At 43.4% G+C, this 24,723-nt stretch overlaps 2 protein-coding genes across 2 annotated transcripts in view; one reads left to right on the forward strand and one right to left on the reverse strand.

Moving 5' to 3' along the window:
* The window catches only part of ATP1B1 (ATPase Na+/K+ transporting subunit beta 1), a 43,787-nt gene extending 27,104 nt beyond the window's left edge, over nucleotides 1-16,683 (forward strand). Inside the window, exons 3-6 of the mRNA XM_089512437.1 lie at nucleotides 1,101-1,259; nucleotides 9,209-9,393; nucleotides 10,702-10,782; nucleotides 15,283-16,683. Of these exons, the coding sequence (XP_089368563.1) occupies nucleotides 1,101-1,259; nucleotides 9,209-9,393; nucleotides 10,702-10,782; nucleotides 15,283-15,549 (692 nt within the window). The 3' untranslated portion in view covers nucleotides 15,550-16,683. The remainder of the gene's footprint in view (nucleotides 1-1,100; nucleotides 1,260-9,208; nucleotides 9,394-10,701; nucleotides 10,783-15,282) is intronic.
* A 3-nt stretch (nucleotides 16,684-16,686) lies between these two features.
* NME7 (NME/NM23 family member 7) overlaps nucleotides 16,687-24,723 on the reverse strand; it is a 112,356-nt gene continuing 104,319 nt past the window's right edge. Inside the window, exon 14 of the mRNA XM_089512436.1 lies at nucleotides 16,687-16,757. Within this exon, the coding sequence (XP_089368562.1) occupies nucleotides 16,721-16,757 (37 nt within the window). The 3' untranslated portion in view covers nucleotides 16,687-16,720. The remainder of the gene's footprint in view (nucleotides 16,758-24,723) is intronic.

Consider the following 24,723-nt stretch of genomic DNA (forward strand, 5'->3'; position numbering starts at 1 on the left):
AAGACAAAGATTTGAAAGAGGCTGAGTATTCAAGATCCTCCTCCCTCTAAATCTCAGCCTAATAGTTTATTTTGAAATTATTAATAATAAAGTAATATTAAATTAATAAATATATTATTTTTAAAATATATTATGTAAACATTTTAAAACCACCCTTCATCCTTATACCAAGGTAATATACATAAGTGTAAGCATCACTGAAATAACTGTTGTGATGGATATGCTGGCTAGGACTGATGGTCCAACACCAGCTTAAGGGTCACAAATCCCCAATGCTCACATAGTGATTGGCAGCCATACTGTTCTTAGCTCCTGCATCTACTTTCAGATACTGAGCAATGCTCTAATTTTTGCCAATGTAAAAAAAGTATTCCGCATAAAAGGCTATTCCTATCTATCACCCTTATTTAAAAAATGGTAATTATGTTAGAAAGTTCTTTTGGTATTCTCTTTGATCCCATCCAGGTTTATGCTTGAACCAGGCTCAGCCTAGGAATTAGACCTAGCACTAAATGTTCCCTCCCCCCCCAAAAAAAAATCCTCCATTTCAGGTGCACGCCTCCCCTGCTCCCTTTTTTAGCATTTGAAGAGCAATCAAGATGTGAGAGTTGGAGTTTCACACCTCAGCAATTGAGAAAGTAGCTAGGGAGCTCTGTTGAGATGAGAAAGATTAATGGGAGAGCCGTTAAGGAAAAAGCAGAGTTTGGAGGACTTTTTCTTAGATTCAAGGAGTGATATTCCAAAAAAGCAACCTTTTCAAGCTCTGGAAAGAAACAATTCAGTCTAGAAGAGCTTGGAAGAATTACCTTTGGACTGCAGCTCAGAGAATCCTCCAGGTATCATGGCCACTAAAGATTCTGGGAGTTGCCATCTAAAAAACAACTCTTCTGAGTCCCAATTCAGTTTAAGCACCACTAGGCTTGAACAGATTCGTGGCTACTAATCAGTGGGCAGCAAAGAATTGGCAGCCTTAACCTTGTTGTTCTGACGCATTTGTTGTTGATGAGGAGCCTTCACTGTCCCAAGCACAATATAGTGGAGAGTGCCTCCATAGATCTCTCTCTGTACTTACAGTAATTAGTATTCTCCTTTTCCCCCAGGATTGACAAATGTTCCTCAGGTACTTAAAATGGAGATTTCCTTCAAGCCTTCTGATCCCAACACATACCTTAAGTACACAAGCCTCCTTGACAGGTTTCTGGAGAAATACGATCTGGAACAGCAGAAAGATACTGATATGGACTTTGAGAGCTGTGATCGTAAGTAGATTGGATTTGTTTGCATGCCATGTTCATTTGGATATTTTTTAAAAATCTGATCCATCTAAAGTTCTGTTGCCTCAGATGCTGCTGCCGAATAACCACAGGAGACCGTGTTGGAGGAAAGGCCACAACTTTATTAAGCAAACCATTGGTAGGGTTGGCACAAAGCATGAGGTCAGGATCTGCGAAATCAAACAACCCCACGTTTGTCTGATTAACCACAACCTGGCACCCACCAGGCATTGGGATGACCTAGGGGCTAATGAACACCGTATGACCGCATCTCTGCCATGCGTTCACATATTTGCTAAGCCCCTAGTCACCGGGAGGCGCTCTCGCGTTATGGCCCCCGCAATGGCCATACGCCTGCCCTATTCGCCCCCGGGTCCCGACTGACTCCCAAACCAGAGCTCCGTAGCCCTGGTACCACACCGTGCAGATCCTGGCCTATGCTGCCGCCCCAAAGTTGTGACAAAAAACCCAAACCCAAGCGGTGGGTGGGTGGGAGAAGGCTCAGCTCCTCCTCCCTTCCTGCTTGGCTCCTAACCATCCGGAGCCAAGCGCCGACTGAGGGCCGGGGCTGGCAGCACGGCCTATATAGGCCTAAGCCCCGCCCTCAGTACCACCTGACCAGGAGACTCCTCCTCCAGGGCAGCTGAACCAATCATCTGCCCTGGAGGACCGGAACTCCTGATCACCGAGCCCAGCTCCCAGAGCGTCGCGGGGCGGAAGGGGCTCCCTTTCACCCCGCGCACCAATAGGGAGCTGGGGCAAGCCCCAGAGCACTCTGGGGCTTGTAGTCGTTCGCTGCGTCTAGCGGCAAAGCGGTCAGCCCGCCGAGTCGGGCAACCGCTTTTTGCCTCAGATGCTGCTGCCGAATAACCACAGGAGACCGTGTTGGAGGAAAGGCCACAACTTTATTAAGCAAACCATTGGTAGGGTTGGCACAAAGCATGAGGTCAGGATCTGCGAAATCAAACAACCCCACGTTTGTCTGATTAACCACAACCTGGCACCCACCAGGCATTGGGATGACCTAGGGGCTAATGAACACCGTATGACCGCATCTCTGCCATGCGTTCACATATTTGCTAAGCCCCTAGTCACCGGGAGGCGCTCTCGCGTTATGGCCCCCGCAATGGCCATACGCCTGCCCTATTCGCCCCCGGGTCCCGACTGACTCCCAAACCAGAGCTCCGTAGCCCTGGTACCACACCGTGCAGATCCTGGCCTATGCTGCCGCCACAAAGGCCGTTCGAAGAACGCCTACCGCCAACCCTGCCAAGAGCGATATAAAAGTTCACCGCAGGGCCAAGTGCGGATGAACAAAACCAGCGAAGGCCTTGATCTCCAAATTCCATTAGTCCTGATATCCTGTACAGGCATACGAGCCTGCGAGACAGCAGTGGCCACACCATTGCAGTAAGAATGACCTCCAAAATTGTCAGCTGGGAGACCCAATCGTAATGCAGTCATTCTTAGCACAGCAACACATGGTACCTGTACAAAGGTAAACCAACCAAATGTACAAACAAAATTGACAACCATAGGCCAAGATTCCCAAAGATTGAATGGCCTAGATCACCCATGCAAATGAGCCACGATGGTGACGCAACACCACTGTTTGCCCAACTCCCAATTGATCGCACTTGGACCAGCAAATAAAAGGACATACCATGCTTCAAAAGGCAATGACAGAAGCACAAGTGTCCTCCCAGCAAATCGCTCTTGGACCCAGCTACCAATTCCCCCAACCTGAATGACAATGGGACCACCGCAACTGAGTACAAATTAGTTGCTGAATTACATACACATGCAATTGTATACAATAACTCAATAATATAAGATAACAAAATGGTTGCAAGGCCACAGTACCAAATTCAAACATTATACAATGGCTTATGTATAAATCTTGTGTTAGGCAGAAGCAATTGGAAGCTAAAACTCCCTCCATTCGATTGGAACGTAATGACCTGTGAAGGAAATATTGTAATTAAGCAACACAACACAAAATTTAAATCAAACCCATAACTCTATCAGATTTTAAGGCTTGTTTGTTCAGAACAGCCACCACCGTCTGATTATCACACAAAAACAAACTTTTTAGTTAGCGAATTTCGGAACACCAAATTCCTTGTTACGCCAAAGGGGAAGCGGCTCCCAAATTGTCATATCCCTCAGGATATTTGTAGCATGCAATCTTAAGGCCATATCAGAGCACACCACTGGCCTTGAAAATATACACAACCCAATGCTCCCAGCTGCATCAGAGTGGACCTGCAACTTATCACCCAAGCATCAGGACCTTTGCCAAGTGGCATTCCCATCAAAACCTTTTAGGAATTGAACCAAATCAGCAGGTCATCATACATATAGCTCTGGAATTCCTTGTTACGCCAAAGGGGTAGCGGCTCCCAAATTGTCATATCCCTCAGGATATTTGTAGCATGCAATCTTAAGGCCATATCAGAGCACACCAATGGCCTTGAAAATACACACAACCCAATGCTCCCAGCTGCATCAGAGTGGACCTGCAACTTATCACCCAAGCATCAGGACCTTTGCCAAATGGCATTCCCATCAAAACCTTTTAGGAATTGAACCAAATCAGCAGGCCATCATACATATAGCTCTGGAATTCCTTGTTACGCCAAAGTGGAAGCGGCTCCCAAATTGCCATATCCCTCAGGATATTTGTAGCATGCAATCTTATGGCCATATCAGAGCACACCAATGGCCTTGAAAATGCACACAACCCAATGCTCCCAGCTGGATCAGAGTGGACCTGCAACTTATCACCCAAGCATCAGGACCTTTGCCAAATGGCATTCCCATCAAAACCTTTTAGGAATTGAACCAAATCAGCAGGCCATCATACATATAGCTCTGGACATATTACATACTGATGTAAAAAAAATTTAGGTCCCGCCAGAGCTCAGGCTAGCCTGGCTCAAGAGGCTATACTAGGAGCCACCACCTTGTAAGTAAAGTAAAGATGACCCAACAAAACTGAATATGTTTTAGCGTGAGCTGGGGACACCCACAGCATATCCCAGCAAATAACACAGCTTAGCAAACTATCATGAAGCTGTGAGGAGAGCCAATAACAAAATCCAAAGAAAGCCCAAGAAGGGCATGGGGGAAACAGGACCCTTGGCCAGAAAGCAGCCAACTGAACCCGAGATCCAGAAGCCAATAATGTAAAGGTATTAAACAACTCACATTCCAAAAGGTACTAAAAGTCTCAAAGGCTGAATGGCCTTGTCGAAATACCAGTTACCATCGAACTGGATACCCAAAAGATGAAAATCATCAGGATGGACAGGGAGTAACCTGAAGGCAGACTGGATGTCGCACTAGCCAAGAGTGCACCCTTCCACAGGCCTGAACAAGTCGGACAGCAGCATGGTCAAAGGAGGCATACCGGACTTGAACACAGCTCATCTGGTATGGCATCGTTAACCTATGAACCAGGGGGGTGAGAAAGGTGATGGATAATCCTAAATTCACCAGGTGCTTCCTTGGGAACTACTCTCAGCGGAGAAATATGTAACTTGGTCAAAGGTGACACCGAAAAAAAGGACCTGCAACACGCCCAGCCTGCATTTCTTTGTTGATCTTGGCTCTAAGGACCTCAGGCATGGACCTAGCAGACTGTAGGTTCTTGGGAAAATGGTGAGCGAGGGGTGCAGAAACTGGTATCCTGAAACCAAAAGAAAACCCTCAGCTAACTAAGAAGCAGCCTCCCTGTTAGGGTATGCTGCAAGCAAAGGGATAAGGGCCTTTGTTTTAACAGAAGAAAAAGCCAACAAGAAAAGCTGGGCAGGAGAAAAGGCAACTGAGCTACTTATGGCCCCCTGCACTCCCGGTTTCGGGTCCCCCAGGACCCTCTTTTTTGCTGGCAGTTGCCATAGCAGGGTGCCCTCCCCGAAAGGGCTGGGAAACCTGAGCAGAACGTGTGCAGGAAGACCTGGGATGAGCCCCTTTACAATTATTATAACAATGATCATATCTACACTGTGTACGAGTACAACGTCCTGCATTAGAGTCCCAAGGAAACAACGGCCTTAAAGACCGTAAAACCATCCATCCAGTTGGCAAAGGTGTGCTCAGCAGGATCCACCTTTGGCTCATGCTTTGGCTTCTTCATGGATGTAACAGCTACCGCTTCTTTTCCTTTAGGCTGAAGAAGGGAAAAAACATCCACATAGCATCCCCTCAAAATGCTCTTGCGCACTCTCTTTGACAAGTGCGCACCAGGGGGACGCTCACCCGGAGAATAGATGGGGAACTCAGCAGCCAATGGATCAACCCACACACCCTGAAGTCCGGGGCGCCAAACCCTCCTCTTAACGGCCCAGCAAGGCAAACCAGGAACCAAAGCATGCTCGACCCAAAAACCATCACTCCCCAACGGCACCGCAGGATGATCGCCACCTTCAGCGGCAGGCTGGACAGCCCCATCCAAACGAGCTCTGTGACGTCTCCTTTTGGCCTTGTGCTTTCTTTTCTTTTCCTTTCACCGATCATCCGATGAAGAAGGTCCCAGCATGTTGTCCTCTTCCGATGACGTGGAAGACGACCTAGAACTGGATGAGCTGGAAGAGCTGGATGCGTGCCGTCTAGAAGGTTGAGATGCAGGAACAGGCGAGCTGGACACCTGACGTCTGGAAGGCTGAGATGCAGGAACAGGTGGTGTTGACACACTAGCAGATAGCCCCGATGTAGTGGCCTGCTGAATAAGCTCCGCAATAGACTTTGACAGGGTGGCCAAAGCCTCTGGGAACAGTCCTGCAGCCACACTAGGCTGTGACGAAGATGTATCAGTAGAAGGCATACCCACAGAGAGATGTCCCACATTCGAATCTCTGCTGGAGCCCGATGACCTATCTGGCCGAAATGGCACCTCACTGGGGCTTTCCGTTGAAGTAAAATGCTCCGAATCTTAGACCTCTTGGGAGTCTTAGGAGGCATGTTAGAAACTATTCAAGCTCTCTCAGAGGAGAGCAATCAAGTCCAAAAACACTTGTCATTAGGCCCAAACAAGGCCTGCTGAGGCTCCCTCAGAGGAGAGCAATCAGGTCCAAAAAACACTTGTATTTAGGCCCAAGCGAGGCCTGCTGTGGCTTCCTCAAGGAGAGCAATCTAGCCAAAACAGATGTATATAGGCCTAAGCGAGGCCTGCTGTGGCTCTCTCTGAAGAAAGCAATCAGGCCAAAACAGATATATATAGGCCCAAGCGAGGCCTACTGTGGCTTCCTCAAGGAGAGCAATCTAGCCAAAACAGATGTATATAGGCCTAAGCGAGGCCTGCTGTGGCTCTCTCTGAAGAAAGCAATCAGGCCAAAACAGTTGTATATAGGCCCAAGTGAGGCCTACTGTGGCTCTCTCAGAGGAGAGCAATCTGGCCAAAACAGATGTATATAGGCCCAATTGAGGCTTGCCGTGGCTCTCTCAGAAGAGAGCAATCAGGCCAAAAACAGTTAAATATAGTCCCAATATGAGGCCTGCTGTGGGAGAAGGCTCAGCTCCTCCTCCCTTCCTGCTTGGCTCCTAACCATCCGGAGCCAAGCGCCGACTGAGGGCCGGGGCTGGCAGCACGGCCTATATAGGCCTAAGCCCCGCCCTCAGTACCACCTGACCAGGAGACTCCTCCTCCAGGGCAGCTGAACCAATCATCTGCCCTGGAGGACCGGAACTCCTGATCACCGAGCCCAGCTCCCAGAGCGTCGCGGGGCGGAAGGGGCTCCCTTTCACCCCGCGCACCAATAGGGAGCTGGGGCAAGCCCCAGAGCACTCTGGGGCTTGTAGTCGTTCGCTGCGTCTAGCGGCAAAGCGGTCAGCCCGCCGAGTCGGGCAACCGCTTTTTGTTATTGAGCACCACTTAGCAGCAGCTTTTCCGGTCATACTAGGGAGTCTTTCCTTTTAAGCCATCTGCTGGTTTATTCTCCCCTGCCTTCAAGAACTGTGATTATAGCCTCCCAGATCCTCGAAAAACTGTTATTTAATTACTACCCTCAGCAAACCACAGATGCTTGAGGATTTGTTATCCAAAAAGTAACTTTTCCAAGCTCTACAGTCTCACCTGCTTCAATAGTCCTGTGTTTGCTACAGCCACAATCTACAAAAATTCTGGATCTTCTTGGCTCCAGTTCTTATTCCCCACAAAACAAAAACAGTTGGTTATCATACAATCATGTTGCCTCTTCATACAAGAAACCTGGAAAACATGGTTTGACATTTCAAAATGGTAAGCTACCTCTCATATATAGACAGGGTCAGGAGGAGAAATCCATATACTGTTTTTAAAATGGGAAAGATGTTTTCCCAGCCTAGGTGGTGGTTGCAGTTGGATCAAAATGGTCTCACTATGATCAGCTAGGCCCATATAACTCTACTTCAAGGATTCCATATAGATGACTTATTTCTTCTATTCTCTGTTTCCTTCCAATTTTATGTAGTGCTTTAATCTTATGAGACAGTGCTTTTAGCCATGGTAGTGGTGACAAGTACAGGAGCAATTAACATCAATGTCTTAGATTGGTCGGGGACACACTAGTAACCTACCATCAACTATGACTTTGCTAGTAGACAGTATATTTGACATACTTTGGTGCTTATCTGCCTATACAGACACTGAAAATATCATGCTGTAAGTAAATGTTTTGAACTTTCCTGCCACACATGGCAACAACATGAAAGTCCCTAAATGAAGAGCTTGCTCCAACAAAAGTTGGAAGTGAACAGTGGCAGCTGCTGGCTCCTGTATCAGTGGAACAATGAATCTGTGCTGGGTTTTAGTCAGAGTTTTAAAGGACTTATCCAAGGTGCAAGTCCAATTCAGGGATAGGGTTCAACACTTTTTAAATGATTAGGCTAAAACCCAAAATGGATTTACTGCCCACTGACATGGCAGTCACCAGCCATCACTAGCAGTAGATCGTCTGTATTTTTCTCCAGTCCAACCTTTTCAAGCTCTACCCCCTGGCCTGAAAAATGTGAATTTTAGAGGTGCAATCCCCTGTGTTTGCAGATAAGTACTCTGTCTTTCTCTGACTTACTACCTATTGTGTAGTGTACTTGAGTCAGGTGTGGTAGAGTGGGAAAATACTGAAATTTTCTGGCAAATTGAGCCCTTGGACAGATTGTCCCTGAGGGCCCTGATACAGTGGACTCCAGACCACTAGCCGCAAGTTCTGCAGGTTCTTGACCTTCAGCGTCAGGGTCAGCTTGACCCACTGTACACATAGAATAACCTCCTTTTAGTTTTAAAACTAGAGGACAAGCTCTTTTAGGCTGGTGTGAAGAGCTATCAGTAATATGGTGCTGCTGACTAACAGTATCAATTAGGTAGAAGCTATAGTATAAACTAGAGCTTCAGAAAGTAGGACAACAGCTCTTGGGGAATTATAGGCCCAAAAAGGCACTTCCCCAAGTTCTGTGTTAAAGAGAAGGGAAGCTAATTGCTTAGAGACTCTAAATCCCAGCAGCCCCAAACAGCATGGCCAGTTGCCATAGATGACTTTTTAAAAAAAACACATGAAATTACCCAGAAGTTGGGCTAAAAAATTCATCATCCATGACAATTGCTGTTTGGGGCTCATGGGATTTAGAATCCCTAAGCAATTATAGGGTGATACGTTGCCCATCCCCTTTTCACAGGATGGTTACTGCTTGATTACAAAAAAAAAAAAAAAAAAAAAGGCAATGAGCACATTATAAACATTCTTTTAAAACTGAAATTTGACCAAAGTATTTGTAAGTATTTAAATATTTTTGCTGTTTTAATATTTATGCATTTTATTGTGTTACCTGCTCACCCCCCCCCCCCCCCATCAAACATGTCTTGTAATCTAAGGTCTTTATGGTCTACTGACACCAAATAAAGGTGACTGATATAAGCATTCTTTCTCCTCTCTTTGTTTCTGTTTCATCTGCTCTTCCAGCTGAACCTTCCACTCCAAAAGACAGAGGTCCTTATGAAGGTTCTCGGGGGAAGGTGTCATCTTGCAGATTCAATCGCAACTGGCTTGGTAACTGCTCTGGAACAGAGGATAAAACATACGGCTACAAAGATGGCAAACCATGTGTGATCATTAAACTCAACCGAATCCTGGGCTACATACCTGTGGCAAGTCCTGCTTTTTAATGTTCTATATAAGAAGGGATGAGGTAAAGCTGGGTTTGGCAGAATGATCTCATAGGAAAAGAAGGATGCTTACTGTAATTTGGACTAGCTTGCTTGTGTCTAATTCCTGTGTCCCTTGAACTCAAATAATCTCTCAGTGGCTCTGCTGTTTGGGAGCAGTTTTTGAAGACTGTATATCCGATCATACAGTGAGGTGATGGCCTTTCACACTCCTGGAACTGTCTGGAGTGGTGGTGGTGATCATATAGCTTGACTCATCCTAGTCATAAGAGACGAGCAGTCAAGTGTACATAGCAACAATTGCATCCTTGTTTTTAACTGGGTATTTTTAACTGGCTCCTTAGGACTAGATTATGGCTTTGGCGCAGCCTCCGGCCTCTTAGGACACATGCATCATTTAAACAGCACACTTCCAAAGTGGCCCAAAGCAGCTTTATTTTTGCCTGTCTGTTTGGGCCCTTAGTCTTGCTTAGAGTAGATCCACTGGAATCAATGGGACAATAAAAGCATAGGCTTAATTTATTTCAAAAGGTTGTGCTTTGAATTATGACAAATTATAGATCCCATGCTTTATTGAAAAAGTTGCCTTGAGTCCCATTTTGGGAGAAAGGTCCTTGTAATGCATTGCTTGCTCTGGCTGTAAAGTGACCTTATTCAGCTTATTAAACATGTTTTCAGTATTATTCACCTACTTGTTCAGACTTGTGAGAGCTAGTGGACTCAAAGAAACAAGAGCTATCTTTTTTAAAAAAATCTGTTTATACTTACCTGGCAGCCAATTTTATTTGTCATGGAAACCAAGGGAGTGTCTGTGTGCAAATTGACTGGTCATTGTGAAATGAAGATCTTCAATATTTTCCAGTGAATTCCCCCCTCCCCCCCCCCCCACCCCAATTTGCTCCATTCTTTATTTGTGAACCGGGCACATTTTCAGCCAGGTAGAACTTATGACTGAAAACCCTGTATATGCTGGCTGAATTGTGAATCCACCTTTTCTCCACCTACCCATTAGTCCTTTCCTCTATGACAGGGATAGAATTGTGTACCTCTTCAGATATTGTTGAACTGTAACATCTAGCATTCCTTATCATTAGTTTTGCTTTCTAGGGCTACTGGGAATTGCAGTTCATAACAACTGTACATGTCCTGTCTCTGTCCTGTGGTAAATAATAGTTTAACTCAGGAGCTGGAAGGTGAAATGGGGAGAGGACTCAATAAATTGGATAATGTCAGGAAGCATGACTATCCCATGTGTTTAAACCGTTTATAATGTGCTTCTTTTCCTCTTAGCCTCCACAAAATGACTCCATCCCAGAGGAGCTGAAGGCAAAATATCATCCCAATATCATTCCTGTACATTGCATGGCTAAGGTAAAATGATCGAGGCTATTAATGTATTATGTTTTATGTGGGGTTGCCCTAAAGATCATCCAGAAACTGCAAAATATATAGGCTGATGAATGGGGAGCAGGTATGGCATCTTACCTAGTTACTTTTACTGGGCCCATGTGATGCTGGTGATTCTTACCATGGAAGTTTTATATGGGTTGGGACTGGGGTACCCGAAAAACTGCTGTTTCCATATTATCCTGACTGTGTCCATTGAGATCTTTCTTGGAGTTACTCCTCATGCCCCTACCTTCAGGGGTGAGAAAGGAGGTGGGAGAAGGGCCTTCTCAGTAGTAGCACCTACAGCTGTGGAGGCTCTTCTGGCACCAACTGAATCATCTTTCTGGCACTAGGCAACCACCCCTCTCTTTTATCGTGTTTCTCCAGACTTTCTGTTGCTGCTGAAAGTGTTTATTATGTTATAGAACTACAGAGTTGGAAGAGACACAAGGGCCATGCAGTCCAACCCCCTGCCATGCAGGAACACTCAGTCAAAGCACCTCTGAAAGATGGCCATCCAGCCTGTTTGTAAACCTTCAAAGAAGCAGACTACAAAACACTCCAAGGGAGTGTATTCCACTACCAAACAGTTCTTACTGTCAGGAAGTAATTCCCCTAGTCAAGAGGACCACATGTCTCAAAATGTAGGCTGAGATCCCACATAGTCAGATGTAATACCCCAGTTGAAGGGTTTCCACAGTGCTGCAGACCGAGGCACTGGGAAATGGCTTCTGCAGTACTCTCCCAATGACAGGGTGCATTGCGAATGGGTAGCTGGAGAGACCCTTCAGGGTCTTGTTGCAATTGCTTGTTACAATGCACTCCATGACTGGGAGAGTACCACAGACATAATTTTCCAGCACATTGTTCTGCAGCCCCTCAGTTATTCTTCAGCTGGGACACTGCCAGGCTGACAAGGTAGATTTTTACGTCATTTTCAATCATTTATGGCTGTAAATGTGAATCTTCAGCAGTTAGAAGATCATGAGTCCATCTTACAATCTTGTAACTACTGAAAAGGATGCCAGCTGTAATGTACCAAGTTCTGGTTTAATCAGTGGGCTTAAAATTATCTGCCATTTATATCATAAGCACTTGCTATTGCAGGACTGCCTATTCAAGCCCTACTGAACTGAGTGGGAGCTGATCAAAAAGAACAATTGGTTGATGCCTTTTCTATTTTGTTTTGCATGCACAATTGTTTTTGAATGACATTTCTTGTCATCTATCATCTTATTTACTTTGAGTGATTCCCTTGGCCTGGCAAACAAATATAATCCTATATCAAGATAAAGTAGTTATTTCCCTCCTAAAAGTAGAGCCTCAAATGACTCCCAATAGAGAAAGCCCATGTCTTTGATTGTTCCACTGGAGGGTGAGACTTGATATCAGAAGTGTCAAAAGCTCCTGTCATGAGAGAATGTCCTTTAGTGGAAGCCAAAGCAAGTTAAAAAGCTTCCATGCAATCTCTCTTTTCCATGTCCAATACTAATCAGAATGGCCCTTATCACACGTGGGGGGGGGGGGGGGGGTTGCAGCTCAGATCCGCAGTTACTCCTGTTCTAGCAATGCGAAGCATACGGTTTTTTCACACCAGATCCGTAGTCACTCCTGTCTAGCATTGTGAATTCATGTTAAAACGTGATGTTTTACCATACCTGGTTGCCTTTCCGCTGCCCTTCTGAATCGAGGGGGAAGCGGAGTCAGTTCTATTCCAAGCAAGTCACGTGATGCGGATTCAAGCAAAGCAGGGTGAGTGCACATTGTATTACCACACCAGAGGGTTCAACGATTCGAATTGGCACCCTTGCACATGCTCAGTGGGGCTCTGGATGCTGTCCTCCTTTCCTGCCCCCTCTTTAGCTGTCATCCTTCATCGGGCTGTAGGAGCACTCAGGGGATGATGGGATGGGTGGCAGGGGGTCACTGGGGCCAGGATCAGGATGCAGGAGCACTCAAGGGATGATTGGGTAGGTGGCAGGGGGTCACTGGGGCCAGGATCAGGATACAGGAGCACTCAGGGGATGATGGGATGGGTGGCAGGAGGTCACTGAGGCCAGGATGGGGATGCAGGAGCACTCAGGGGATGATGGGATGGGTGGTAGGGGGTCACTGGGGCCAGGATGGGGATGCAGGAGCACTCAGGGGATGATGGGATGGGTGGCAGGGTGGCAGAGAGGATGAGATGGGGTGAAGGAGGAGGAGCGGAATGAAGGAGCAGGACACAGGAGGGCAACATCGGAGTGATCTTCCACACCAGACCAATTCGAAGTGAAATCAAAGTGAGCTGAGAAGCATATTTTCGCTTGTTACTGAATTCACCAAAATGAGGAGTCAGTGCAGTTTGAATACAGAAGCGCCTCCTAAGAACCCCCCGTAGAAAGCAATCACGTGAGGTAACACATCACGTTTTAACGTGAATTCGCATCTTTGGACCTGCAGTCACCTCGGAACTGAGCTGCAAAAACCTCCAAAAATCTCAGTGTGATAAACACTAGTGAGATCACTATATATGTTTTCTCCATCTCTATCATGCAAAAAATAAGGACGAAGGGTAGAAGAGGAAATATTTATTTAGACTATTTATAACCCACTCTTCAGCCAAGAGGCTCTCAGAGCAGCTTACAAATTGTTAATTAGACAATTAACAATAGCAGACTGGAACCATTTTTAAAATTATGTGTTTGGTAAAAGACAGTGTGAAAATTCTGAAGACCTCCACCAAAAACTCTTAACCCAAGCTCACAACTTGATTTCCCTCATGGATGCTAATTTTGAATTCCTTTTGGGGGGAAATGGAAAACCATTTCATTTTATGTAGCACATGATGTGGAGATGGGATTCTAAAAGAAAATGAATTCATGGAAGTTGTGCCTAGATCAGAAGTACCTCTGAATATCAGTCACTGGGAAGCAGCAACAAGAGTTTCCTGTTATCCTCATTATGATCTTCTCAGAGCCATTTGGTTGGGTATCAGGAAATAAAAGGCTAAACTAGATAGATGTTTTGTCTGATCCAGCATGGTCAGACTGTAGATTCAGCCATCGGCTATCAGTAGCTGCAGAGTTGTTCCCTTGGAATCTTACAAGAAATGGAGCTTGTGAAAAGTGGTTTTTTTGGGGGCGGAGAGCGGTTGGCCTAAATCGAGTGGTTCTAATTTTATACACGCACTGAATTTCTATCAGTTCAGTGGGTTTGGTAGCTGGGCTGAGCTGGATTTAGGACTCTAACAGCAGCTCCCAAAATTCCCCTAGCCAGCATAATTAGCTAGCATCCTCCCTCATCTTCCTAGCCATCATTCCTAGATGTCAGGCCAGTTAGAGGATTCTGGAAATGATAGTCCTAAAAGTAACTTTGTAAGTTCACATAAAGAGAGCATAAAAAGCATTCCTCCCATTTGTCTGAACATCTAGTATTTAAGAAGTATGCTGTCTCATACCACAGAGGCTTAGTTATTGTGGCTAGTAGCTCTTGAGAGGCCTGAACTTATACAATCCCCTTTTGGAGTTGAAGGTCATCAAAAACCCTTTCAAATAAGACATACTCACATTTAGTAAATGTGATTTACTAAATGTGTTCAGCCAAAAGTCTGCAGAGAAGGTAGCCCTGTATGACTCTCTGCACCATCTGGAATCATGGAAAACTGCACAGGAAGATTCCCAATTGCTCAAAGTGCCTAGAACTATATTCATGGTATCTGTGCCAGCTAGGGCAGGGAAAAGTGAGGTTTTCCAGATGTTTAGACTAGCTTCTTAACCAGCATACTTAATGGTAAGGAAAGCTGGGAGCTGCAGTCCAATATCGAAAGGCTTCACTTTGACCATCCCTGCTTTTTGTAAACATTGGCTTGCATTCTGTTAGGAAAATATGCTGGCATATATCCTTTTTGGGTTACTGAGGAGATTGGTATCCACTTCTTCTCCATGCAACTGTGTGCCTCATTGGGAGCGGGCAGGATCAGAGAAGCATCTATAATCATTTCATGTCTAGCTACAGACATAGCCAGACAGTTCTAATTCTGCCTGCTCCCCATAGGACACAGAATGGCCATAGGTGTTCAGAGACTGTACAGTATATGGGTCAGCTTTGCACAGGTCCACATGCAGAAGTGCTACACTCTGAAGAGCCATGCTGATTTAAAGCCTTTCAGTATCGTGTGTTGTGCTCAAGAGAGATGATGTCCTTTACATCCACAGTCATCGCATTGCATGAAAACATTGAGTTACCATCACTGAAACCTTTGCTGTCTAAGAAGAAACACCAGGCAACTTCAATTTATGGCCACATTATTATCTCCAACTCACCCCATAGACTGAAGTTGCTAAAGGGTGCCATTAAATAGAGTATCATTCAATGAGATTGTGAAAATAGCACTATGTGAAGTTTGAGTTGTGACAATAGAATAGGGGCCATAGAAAATGTGGAACATGGAGCATAATGTGGTATTTGCAAGTGACTTCTGTCTCTCAATAATTCCTTTAGAAACCGGAAGATGCTGACAAAATTGGTTCTGTGGAATACTATGGTATGGCTGGTTATGGTGGCTTTCCTCTACAATACTACCCGTATTATGGCAAGATCCTTCAGCCTAAATACCTCCAGCCCCTTATAGCAGTGCAGTTTACCAACCTGACAACTGATACGGAGCTGCGTATTGAGTGCAAGGCCTATGCTAAGAACATCCACTACAGTGACAAAGATCGTTTCCAGGGACGTTTTGATATGAAATTTGACATAAAAAGCAGCTGATTATGAGCACAGGTTTTTTTCCTCCCTTTTCCTCTTAGCCATTTAAAAAGTATAAAAAATGACAAAAACCTACTAGTCTTGAACAAAACTCATACGTATGGGACCTACACGTAATCTATATGCTTTACACTAGCTTTCTGCATTTAACTAGGTTAGAATGTAAACTTTAAAAGTGTAGCAATAGCGACAAAGATATTTATTCTACTGTAAATGATGAAAAACAGAATTGAGCCTTGGGACATGCCCATTTCTACTGTAAATTATGATTCCATAACTGACTTGTAGTAAGCAGTGTTTCTGCCCCCTAAGTATTGCTGCCTTGTGAATTTTATTTAGTGTACAGTACTATAGGTGCATTACTCTGGTCATTTTTCAAGCCATGTATTATTGTACCTGTTTTCTACTTTCTGTGAGCAAAGATTTGCTGTCCAAGGTGTAAATACTCAGTGGGACTAAAACTGGCATGGTACTTTTAATTCCTTTTTTTTTTTTGGTTCATTTTCAAAAAGTAAAGGCCCACCTGTGAGAATATTCAACAGCACTCCATAGAGCCTTTTCTTTCTTGTGGTCTTAGGACTTTATTTAATGTGGTGGCAGGGAAAATAACCTTGACTCTGAAGCAAAGCTAAGGAGAGTAGGTGACTGTGTACTGTGCTTTGTAGTGAATGGTGTCTTTCTCTCTCCATCCCCCCATATCCTTCAGTATGTTCTGAAGCTGTGTGAGAGACCTGTGTCAGCCTATCACTTTCATCAGTGATGGGAATCATTATTTGCCTTGTATATTTTCTTTCTTTTTTCCTGCTTAGAGGCATCATATGCTATGGTGCTGTCTTTATTGAATGTTTTAACCATTTTCATGGTGGAAGAATTTTATATTTATGCAGTTGTACAATTTTATTTTTTTCTGCAAGAAAAAAGTGTAATGTATAAAAATAAACCAAAGCCACATGTTTGAAAATAAATCTTTATTTTGAACTTTATGAGAAGCAATGCAGTTACCCATCAACTGGTGTTAAATGTTGTCTAAGTGCAAAACTCTATGTTTTAACATATGTAATAGCCAGGAGTACAGTGCTCTTGTTGATCTTGTATTTCAGTCAGGTTAAAACATTGGACAATAAATGAATAAACACACATCTCTCATCCTGTGGCTTGTCTTTTGCTGTATACACTAGTTACTTGTCCAAAATGTTGAAAAAATACTGGACCTGCAAAAAACAAAACAAAATAAAACTACCTTTTATATTACAGAAAATTATTTAGAACCGCAATTTCAAAAACAGTTAAATTTCCTTAGTGCTCCACACACACAATTCAGAAGCCAGATCAAACATAACCCATGGCAAATGATCAACTTTAGAACACACAATAGTGTTTCTTCTGCTAACTGTATGCCCCCATTCTGTTTCATGAAACCACAGGGTTAGTATTAGATGTGTTAATTTTCTCTGAGCTTCCCTCATAATAAGGCTAGTTTCTCCAATCTAATTTTCTGCAGACATCTAGAAAAAATGTTTTATTACTCATTCCCTAAGAAAGGTTGGAATAATGGCACACTTGTTGGAGTTCCATACCTGCCCTTCCATCTACTAACTTTCCAAATTTACTTTTGCAAAAGACAGGTTGGAGGTGTGAGGAAACCAATGGGTGGTAATGGCGAAAAGCTGATAAACCTCCTTAAAGCATGCTCAGGTGTGCCCAATACTGCTAGAATACATGGGTTCTACCATTCCCTTTGACAATGGATATTCCTGAGCATGCTGATAGGTCTTACCAAACATGCATCACTACTCAGCCTCTTTGTAAACTGGTTCCCTCCATTCCCTTGCCCAGTTTAGTTTGCTTCATGCAGAAAGAAGAGCAAAAGGAAGAAATAGGTAACTGTGAACCTATTATGCGAATACTAATGGGCTTCTGGTTTGGATTTGAAAGTGGTGGAAGTGGGGCCTAAATTCTGAGTTTGACCCTCAGAAATAAAACATAATGCTGGAGATGATGACCTCAGGCCCAGCTACCCTTTGAACTGGGCTTTCTTGTAGTTGCAGTATATATGGATATCTCACCTAAGCCTCCTATTTACATCTAGCAACTCTGAAGTCATTCTAGTAGTTACAGGTGAACATGAAGATGTTCAGCCTCTTGTATATGGAAGAAAACTGGCAACACAGTTCTAAGGTTTCCCTGCAGCAGAAAATATAAACTATAGCACTGCTAATTCAAAACAGCACAGGTCTCTCTGTTTCCCTTTTTTCTTTGAAGATTCTGGAGAAAAGGCCATAAAAGAGAGTGAGGGCCGAAACAGGTGGCCCAGTAAAGCCAGCTTCTAGTTGGCTTCGGGGCGTAGCATTTAGACACATCTGTTTCACCCCTATGTCAGTTTCACATGGTAAGCATTAGCGAAGCATTCACTGGCTAAGAAGGGAAAGGGGACATTTCCTGATGTTGAATGGTCAGGCCTTACCTCATGTGGAAATGATGTGTAGAGGTTGTGATTCAAACTACTCAAATTCCTGATTTATTATTCTTATTCCTACATCAGAAAGCCATCCACCTACCTTGTGAAAGGCTCACAATGAAAATCTTCCAGCCATGATTCATGTAGGCAATTGAAAACAAGTACTGCAGCACAACACATTTTATCCAGAACTTGCTGTAATAAATTTGACTTCACAGTATGGAAACAGTGGCTTATTCCAAAATGGATTATAGTTGCTTGGATGCACTTAGGGCCTTACAACATTTAACACAAGAGCAGTGTTTAAAATTTTGCTCTGGAGGAGTGGGGTCTGGGTCAAGATCACAGTGGGCATGTATGGGAGCAATTAATCATTTCCTTCTCTGCAGAAGTCCTGCTTAAATGCAGCCCTAGCAACTGCAATTTATCTTGGGAGAGAAGTTTTAATTGACATTTCTTTCCCACATCTTTGCTGTGACCTTGACAATGGAGGGAAACTACTTGCCCACTACAGTCCGGGTTTGGCTCCCATTCCTAATCAATTGTTTCAAGCTTCACTTACATTCAAAGCTACTGATGTTGACTGGTCTTGAAGTATAGGTTCCCCTCCACTTTTCCACCCCACAGACTCTGTGTGATTAAAATCTGCCCCATATGCCTCCATGCATTTTTTCATATTTTGGCACTTTGATTATGAAGCAATATAGTGATGGATCAGCATCTATAGGGAGGTCAGGTGCTTGCTGTATTAAACTACTAGCCTTCCTTCAACTGTTGTTTATATTCTGATCATCCTTTCCTTTTTGTCTCATTTTTAAGAGAAAGGAGGAAAAGGGAGAGGGACACTGTGAGAACAATAGCATAGACCTGTATTCAAACTCTTTCTGATTCCTCCCAGAACATGCTCCAACCAACAGCTAATCAAATGAAGTGGGGAAAAGGGAACACCCAAGACAGCAATAGACAACGTGATGCCCTCCAAATGTTTTGATTAATAGCACCCTTAATAAAACCCAGCATGCACTGCTAGTAATTGAAGATTACAGGCGTTGTAGTCCAAAACATCTGACGTACATGAGATTGCCTACTCTACATGAGATGAGGATGATGTGACAAGATGGGTAGGTCCACTGTATTGGTTACTTTGACTCAAAGAGAGATATAGCTGGAACAGAAAGTGGGAAAGGGTGCTTCTGTGATCCAGGCTGCAGTTTGAAGTTGGTCCTTTGCCTCAAAAGTTTGAAGACTGCTCTGTTAAACCATGGGTATAATTATTTTCTCATGTAATTATTTTCAGTCTATTCAAGCATTACTGGTTCACAAGTAATCTCTCTGCAATCTTGGTATGATTTACGCATCTCTTTGGCTCTCTTCAATAAACTCAGAGAAAATGAGCTATACACAAACATTCCATAGACACAGGGCTGGCTGAGGAGAGGTCATGATGTTCCTCAAATTGCAGTACAAATTACATACTTCCCACCTGCAGAACTCTTCTGGAAAAGGAGATGTGCTTCAGCTAGGACATTGCATTCAAACCTAGCTGATTTTTTGGCACTGTCTAAAGTCCATCAGAAATATTGAGAAACATCAAAGGTCAGAGCAAGGATTATATGAAGGGAAAAAAAGTTTGCTATTCATATATTCTTCCCATGTACAGTTACAGGAAACAGTTCAGTTCCCATTAAGTACAGTAATGCCTTTCAAAAGAAATTTTACACAGAAGGCAATGAATGATTCCTTTAGGACTGGACTCTCAAATCAGTTTCAAACAATGCAAGAGCATTTTAAAAAAAACCCCATACTAGCAACTACTAGCATTGTAAATGGCCCTTCCTCCAAGAAGCATGGAGCAGTATCTCTGGACCTCACAGACAGTCTTCCTTCCATCATCGCCAGGCCAAGAAGCGGAAGCACCAAATTGATGGAATCTGACACTAGCAAATATATATCACTGAGGAACGCCCCCCCCCCTTTTAAAAAAAAGAACTACTTGAATTTGGTCCTGCAATTTCTCTTATATGAATCAGAAAATCTCATCCTCACTTAGAATCATATTGACAGCAGATGCACTTTAAAACTGGATTCACTAGAGTTTTTACCATCTGTTGGCTGTGGGTGACAGCCAGCATGGCATACAGGTTTAAGCAATACTACAACTCTGGAGACCAGGGTTTGAATCCGCATTGGCCATGAGAACCCAGTGGGTGGCCCTGGGCAAGTTATATTCTCTCAGGTTATGAAGGGAAAGATAACTCCCCCAAACAAATCTTGTCAAGAAACCCCCATGGTCATCATAAGTCAGAAATGACTTGAAGGCATGCAACGACAAGAACAGCAGCGCAGCAGCGTGGAACCAAAAATCAGCACCTTAAGTTCTAGACATGTCCTTGTTCCATTCAGCCAAAGTAGCACTTCGTAGGACAGAGATGGGCAATTTATGGCCCTTCAGATACTGATGGGGCTACAACTCCCATCACCTTTAGTACTGGCCACGTTGACTGGAGCTGATGAAAGTTGGAGCAAAAAAACACTGAAGAGACAGAGGTTACCCAATTGCTGCCTTGCAGCAAACAGAAACAGCCAGACCCAGCATGAAAATTAGTAATTTCCAAGGACCAGATTCTAAAGTTAGTTTTGCAATCAAGGCACTGAACCTAGGAAACTCCATGGAGCACAGCCCCCACTATGCATCAAGCCAACCTACATAGCCAGTATCTTCCATAACTTTGTGGCTGAGATGTAAAGTATTTGCTTCCTGCTCTTCTTATCTAAGCAAAAATTAGCAACATCCTTCACTCCCACACATCATCTCACTGAGAAAAACAATGAAGTTGCTTGACCGGGAATGTATTGGTGTCCTTTCCATGCTTTCTACCTTCTGGGGGAGTCCACACGCTTGGGCAATTTGTAAGAAAACCTATTACAAAAGTCTGAACAGTACCAGAAGTACAAGCAAGGTTTCTGTGAACAGTGTGTGCTCTGAAAACCCCATGAGAGGTCAAGACGTAAAACTCAAAAGAAAAGCAAGCACTTTAGAAAAGTGAAGTGCACAGAATTAACCCAGGAAATACTGACCCAACTGGTGAAATTTTACTATTAGTAATTCTCACAAAGAAGAAACTATTGAACTCAAAAGAAGAAGCAAACATTGTCAACAGTCTAAAGCAGTGGTATACTTCTGAAGGTACAATGGACAAACTTGCTTCAAAAACAAGCTTCTTGATTGAAGACTGTTCTGGACCAGGTTGTCATCAGTGTTTGGTATGTATTCAACTTTTGATGATCTAAGGCAGTTTTACAAGATAAGAGGGCTAAGCCCTATTCCACCCAGCATGATTGCATGTCCTCAGATAGCTCACCTGTCCCAAAACCTTTACCTCCTTCCTTCTAACACAACCTGGATGATAGCTCTACCCAGCCTTGCAAGTATAATATCCATCGGTCGACTCTAGCCAGTACATCTCTTAGCATCTAACCAAACATCACAAACTGAAGAGGAAGCAATGCCTGGAAATACAGTTGAAAAATATTACAGCTCTTTGGTCAGTAGTTTCCATCCAAGTGTGCCACTGCATGCCAGTCACTTGGGATTATGAAAGGGAAAAGGCTGTTGCTCTTATATCCTGCCAGAGTTTGGAAAAGGAAATATTTGGGAGTCTATAGCCAGTATATTGTCCAGAGAAATAACTGTTTTGAGTTCTAGTTCTGCTTGGGGGCATTTCATGGGCATCTGGTTGACCATTCTAGGTACTGAATGCTGGACAAGATCTCATCCAGCAAGGTGCTTCCTGGTGCCCTGTAACAGGTTTACCCAAACCCAGTTCTTAAAGCAATTATAGCAATAGAAATAGCATGTACATTTCTATACTGCTTATCGGTGAACTAGCACTCCCTAAGCGATTTACAATCTGTAAGCCAATTGCCCCCAACAAGCTGTGGGTGCTCATTTTACCAAGCTACGAAAGGATGAAAGGCTGAGTCAACCTTGGCGCCCTGCCTGGGATCAAACTCACAACCTTGTGGCTGCAGTACCAGCATTTAACCACTGCACTACCCAGGCTTTCCCCATTTAATATAGTGCAATTAGTACTGGGTATCTCAGCTAAAAGTTCAGATTTCAGCCATAAGTTCAGATTCACAGAAGACAAGAGACTCTTTTGTGCACTCCGTGCATTGTTAGAATCATCTTCCTGCCTTTCTCACCTTCTGACTTTTTTGGCTTTCCTGTAAGCATCTTCTTCCATAGTTCCCAACCTTTTCCCCACCCATTTGATTAATGTTCATACCCCCTACAAAGGCAAGATGAAGAAGTCTAATTTATGAACCACATATAGAGCCACATACAATACTGTGGGTGAACCAACTGAACTTTTTAAAAAGAAAGCATTTAACTCAGTGCAAAAAAAGCAAATCTAAATTGAGCAGTTAGATTCTAATTTATTCAGAATAAAATAAGTGTTGACTTGTGACTTGTATGAAAGGATACAAAGCACTCTTTGTTGCACCTCCTGAATGGCACCTCAGGTTGGGAGGCTGTGGTCTACTGAATATAGCCATTCAGATTAAATTCTAACAAGTGCAGCAGATCTGATCTTACATACCTGAAGTGCTTTCCCAAATACGTTAAATGCTTTTCATCTCGTTATTTTTTACAACACAAGTGAGCTGTGGAGATGGGATGGAGGGCACATTCTTCAGATTTCCAGTGTGCTTGAGGGCCACACTTTTTTGTTGTTATGAGGCAGATGAGCTTTTTAAAGATTTTTCAAAAATTAAAATACTGTACATACAAATTAGAGAGCCAGTGTAGTGTAGTAGTTTGAGTGTTGGACTATGACTCTGGAGATCAGGATTTGAATCCAGGCTTGGCCATGTAAACCCACTGGGTGACCTTGGGCAGGCCACACTCTCTTAGCCTCAGAGGATAGCAATGGCAAACCCACTCTGAAGAAACTTGCCAAGAAAACCCCATGATAGGTTTGTCTTAGGGTTGCCATAAATTGAAAATGACTTGAAGGCACACAACAACAATAACAATAATCTTCAATATGTGTAAAGTAGATTAAAATTAGCTATAATTCATTAAAATTACATTTTCATTAAATTTGAGTAAATGTATTATAATTCAGCCCATAAATGAATTATTTTTATATTTATATAGAAGGGACAATTAGATATTTATTGTGGTGGTGTGCCTCCAAGTCATTTTTGAGTTATGACGACCCTATCATAGGGTTTTCTTGGCAGGTTTCTTTGGGGGGGGGGGTTGCCATTGCCATCCTATGAGGCTGAGAGAGTGCGATTTGCTCCAGGTCACCTAGTGAGTTTTTATGCTCGAGCGAGGATTGGAACCCTAATCTCCAGAGTCATAGTCCAGTGCTCAAACCACTACAGCACCCTGGCTCCACACATGTAGAAACTCCCACCATTCAAAGCAGAGGAGTCCTTGTACACATATAATGACTTTATTGACTATTGATCCTGAACTGAAAGTAAACTGACTACTGCATTGCCTGTTGCATTGTCTATATCAGGGGGAGGCAACCCTTTTGAGCCGGGGGCCGGGTTGCTGTCCCTCAGACAACTGGGGGGCCGAAGCCAAAAAATAAACAAATAATTCTTTTAAAAGTTAAATATATAAATAAACCAGGACAAATGTAGGACAAAATTTTCAAATGGAAGACACTTTTTTAAAAAAAATGGAGGACACCCAAAAAAATTTGCTGATTTTTTAAAAAAAGTTAATATAAATGCATGTTTCTGAGGCTTCTATAGACAATTGCCCCCCAAAGGCCCCGGCGGCAATCGGCGGCAGGACCGGGCTGGGGCCGGTCCCAAGGCCTCGCCAGGCCGCATCCGGCCTGCGGGCCGCAGGTTGCCTACCCCTGGTCTATATGGTGCACTTAATTCCTTTCCCCATTGGATAGAGTGAAATTAATATTGGGTATCTCAGCTAGTTTAGAGGAAGGAACATAGATAAGACTGCTGTAAATCTCTTAGGCTGAAGAAATAACATTTTGCACCACCTTGAAATACACTGTGAAGAAATACCAAAGAACAAAATTCCTACTGATAAGCATTGCTAATTTGTACCATTATTGCTGCGGAAGCATTATAATGTTATTTGTTCTAAAGGTTAAATATTGTTTTGTTGGCTTTCAATAACAAATGGCAAAAAAAATCTATATGAAGCAATAACACTCTATCATAAGCACAACAGAAAAAAAAAGAGAATGGCAGTAAAGTTGGCCTTATGTATCTATGGATTTTTAATTTTATTTATTTATTTGGAGTTTTTATACCCTGCTGTTCAGCCACAAAGGTTCTCAGAGCAGTTTACAATTGTTATATTTTTAAATCCACAGATTCAACCACTCGCAGATTGAATGTGTGTGTGTGTGTGTGTGTGTGTGTGTGTCAATTTTACATGGCCACTGTATTGAATGGGACTTAAGTATCCATGGATTTTGGTGTCCAAAGGAGATCCTGGAACCAAACTGCAGCAGATACTAAGGGCCCAGCAGCAAAAATTAATATGAATTAATCAATTAATATGAAATAGGTATCAAAACAGTTCAGCAAGCTTGATTTGTCTCCTAGATTTTTTTTAAAAAAATGGAGAAGGCTCAGAGTAAGTGACTGTAAGCTCTGTAACTTGGAGAATTAACTGGGACAGCGATAGAAAGAGAGTTGGTCTGCGTCTCTTGCCTGTGCTA

This window comes from Sceloporus occidentalis, unplaced genomic scaffold (assembly GCF_023333645.1).
Source record: "Sceloporus occidentalis isolate IW3139 unplaced genomic scaffold, rSceOcc1.0.p SCAF_2, whole genome shotgun sequence".
In the NCBI taxonomy this organism is placed as follows: Eukaryota; Metazoa; Chordata; class Lepidosauria; order Squamata; family Phrynosomatidae; genus Sceloporus; species Sceloporus occidentalis.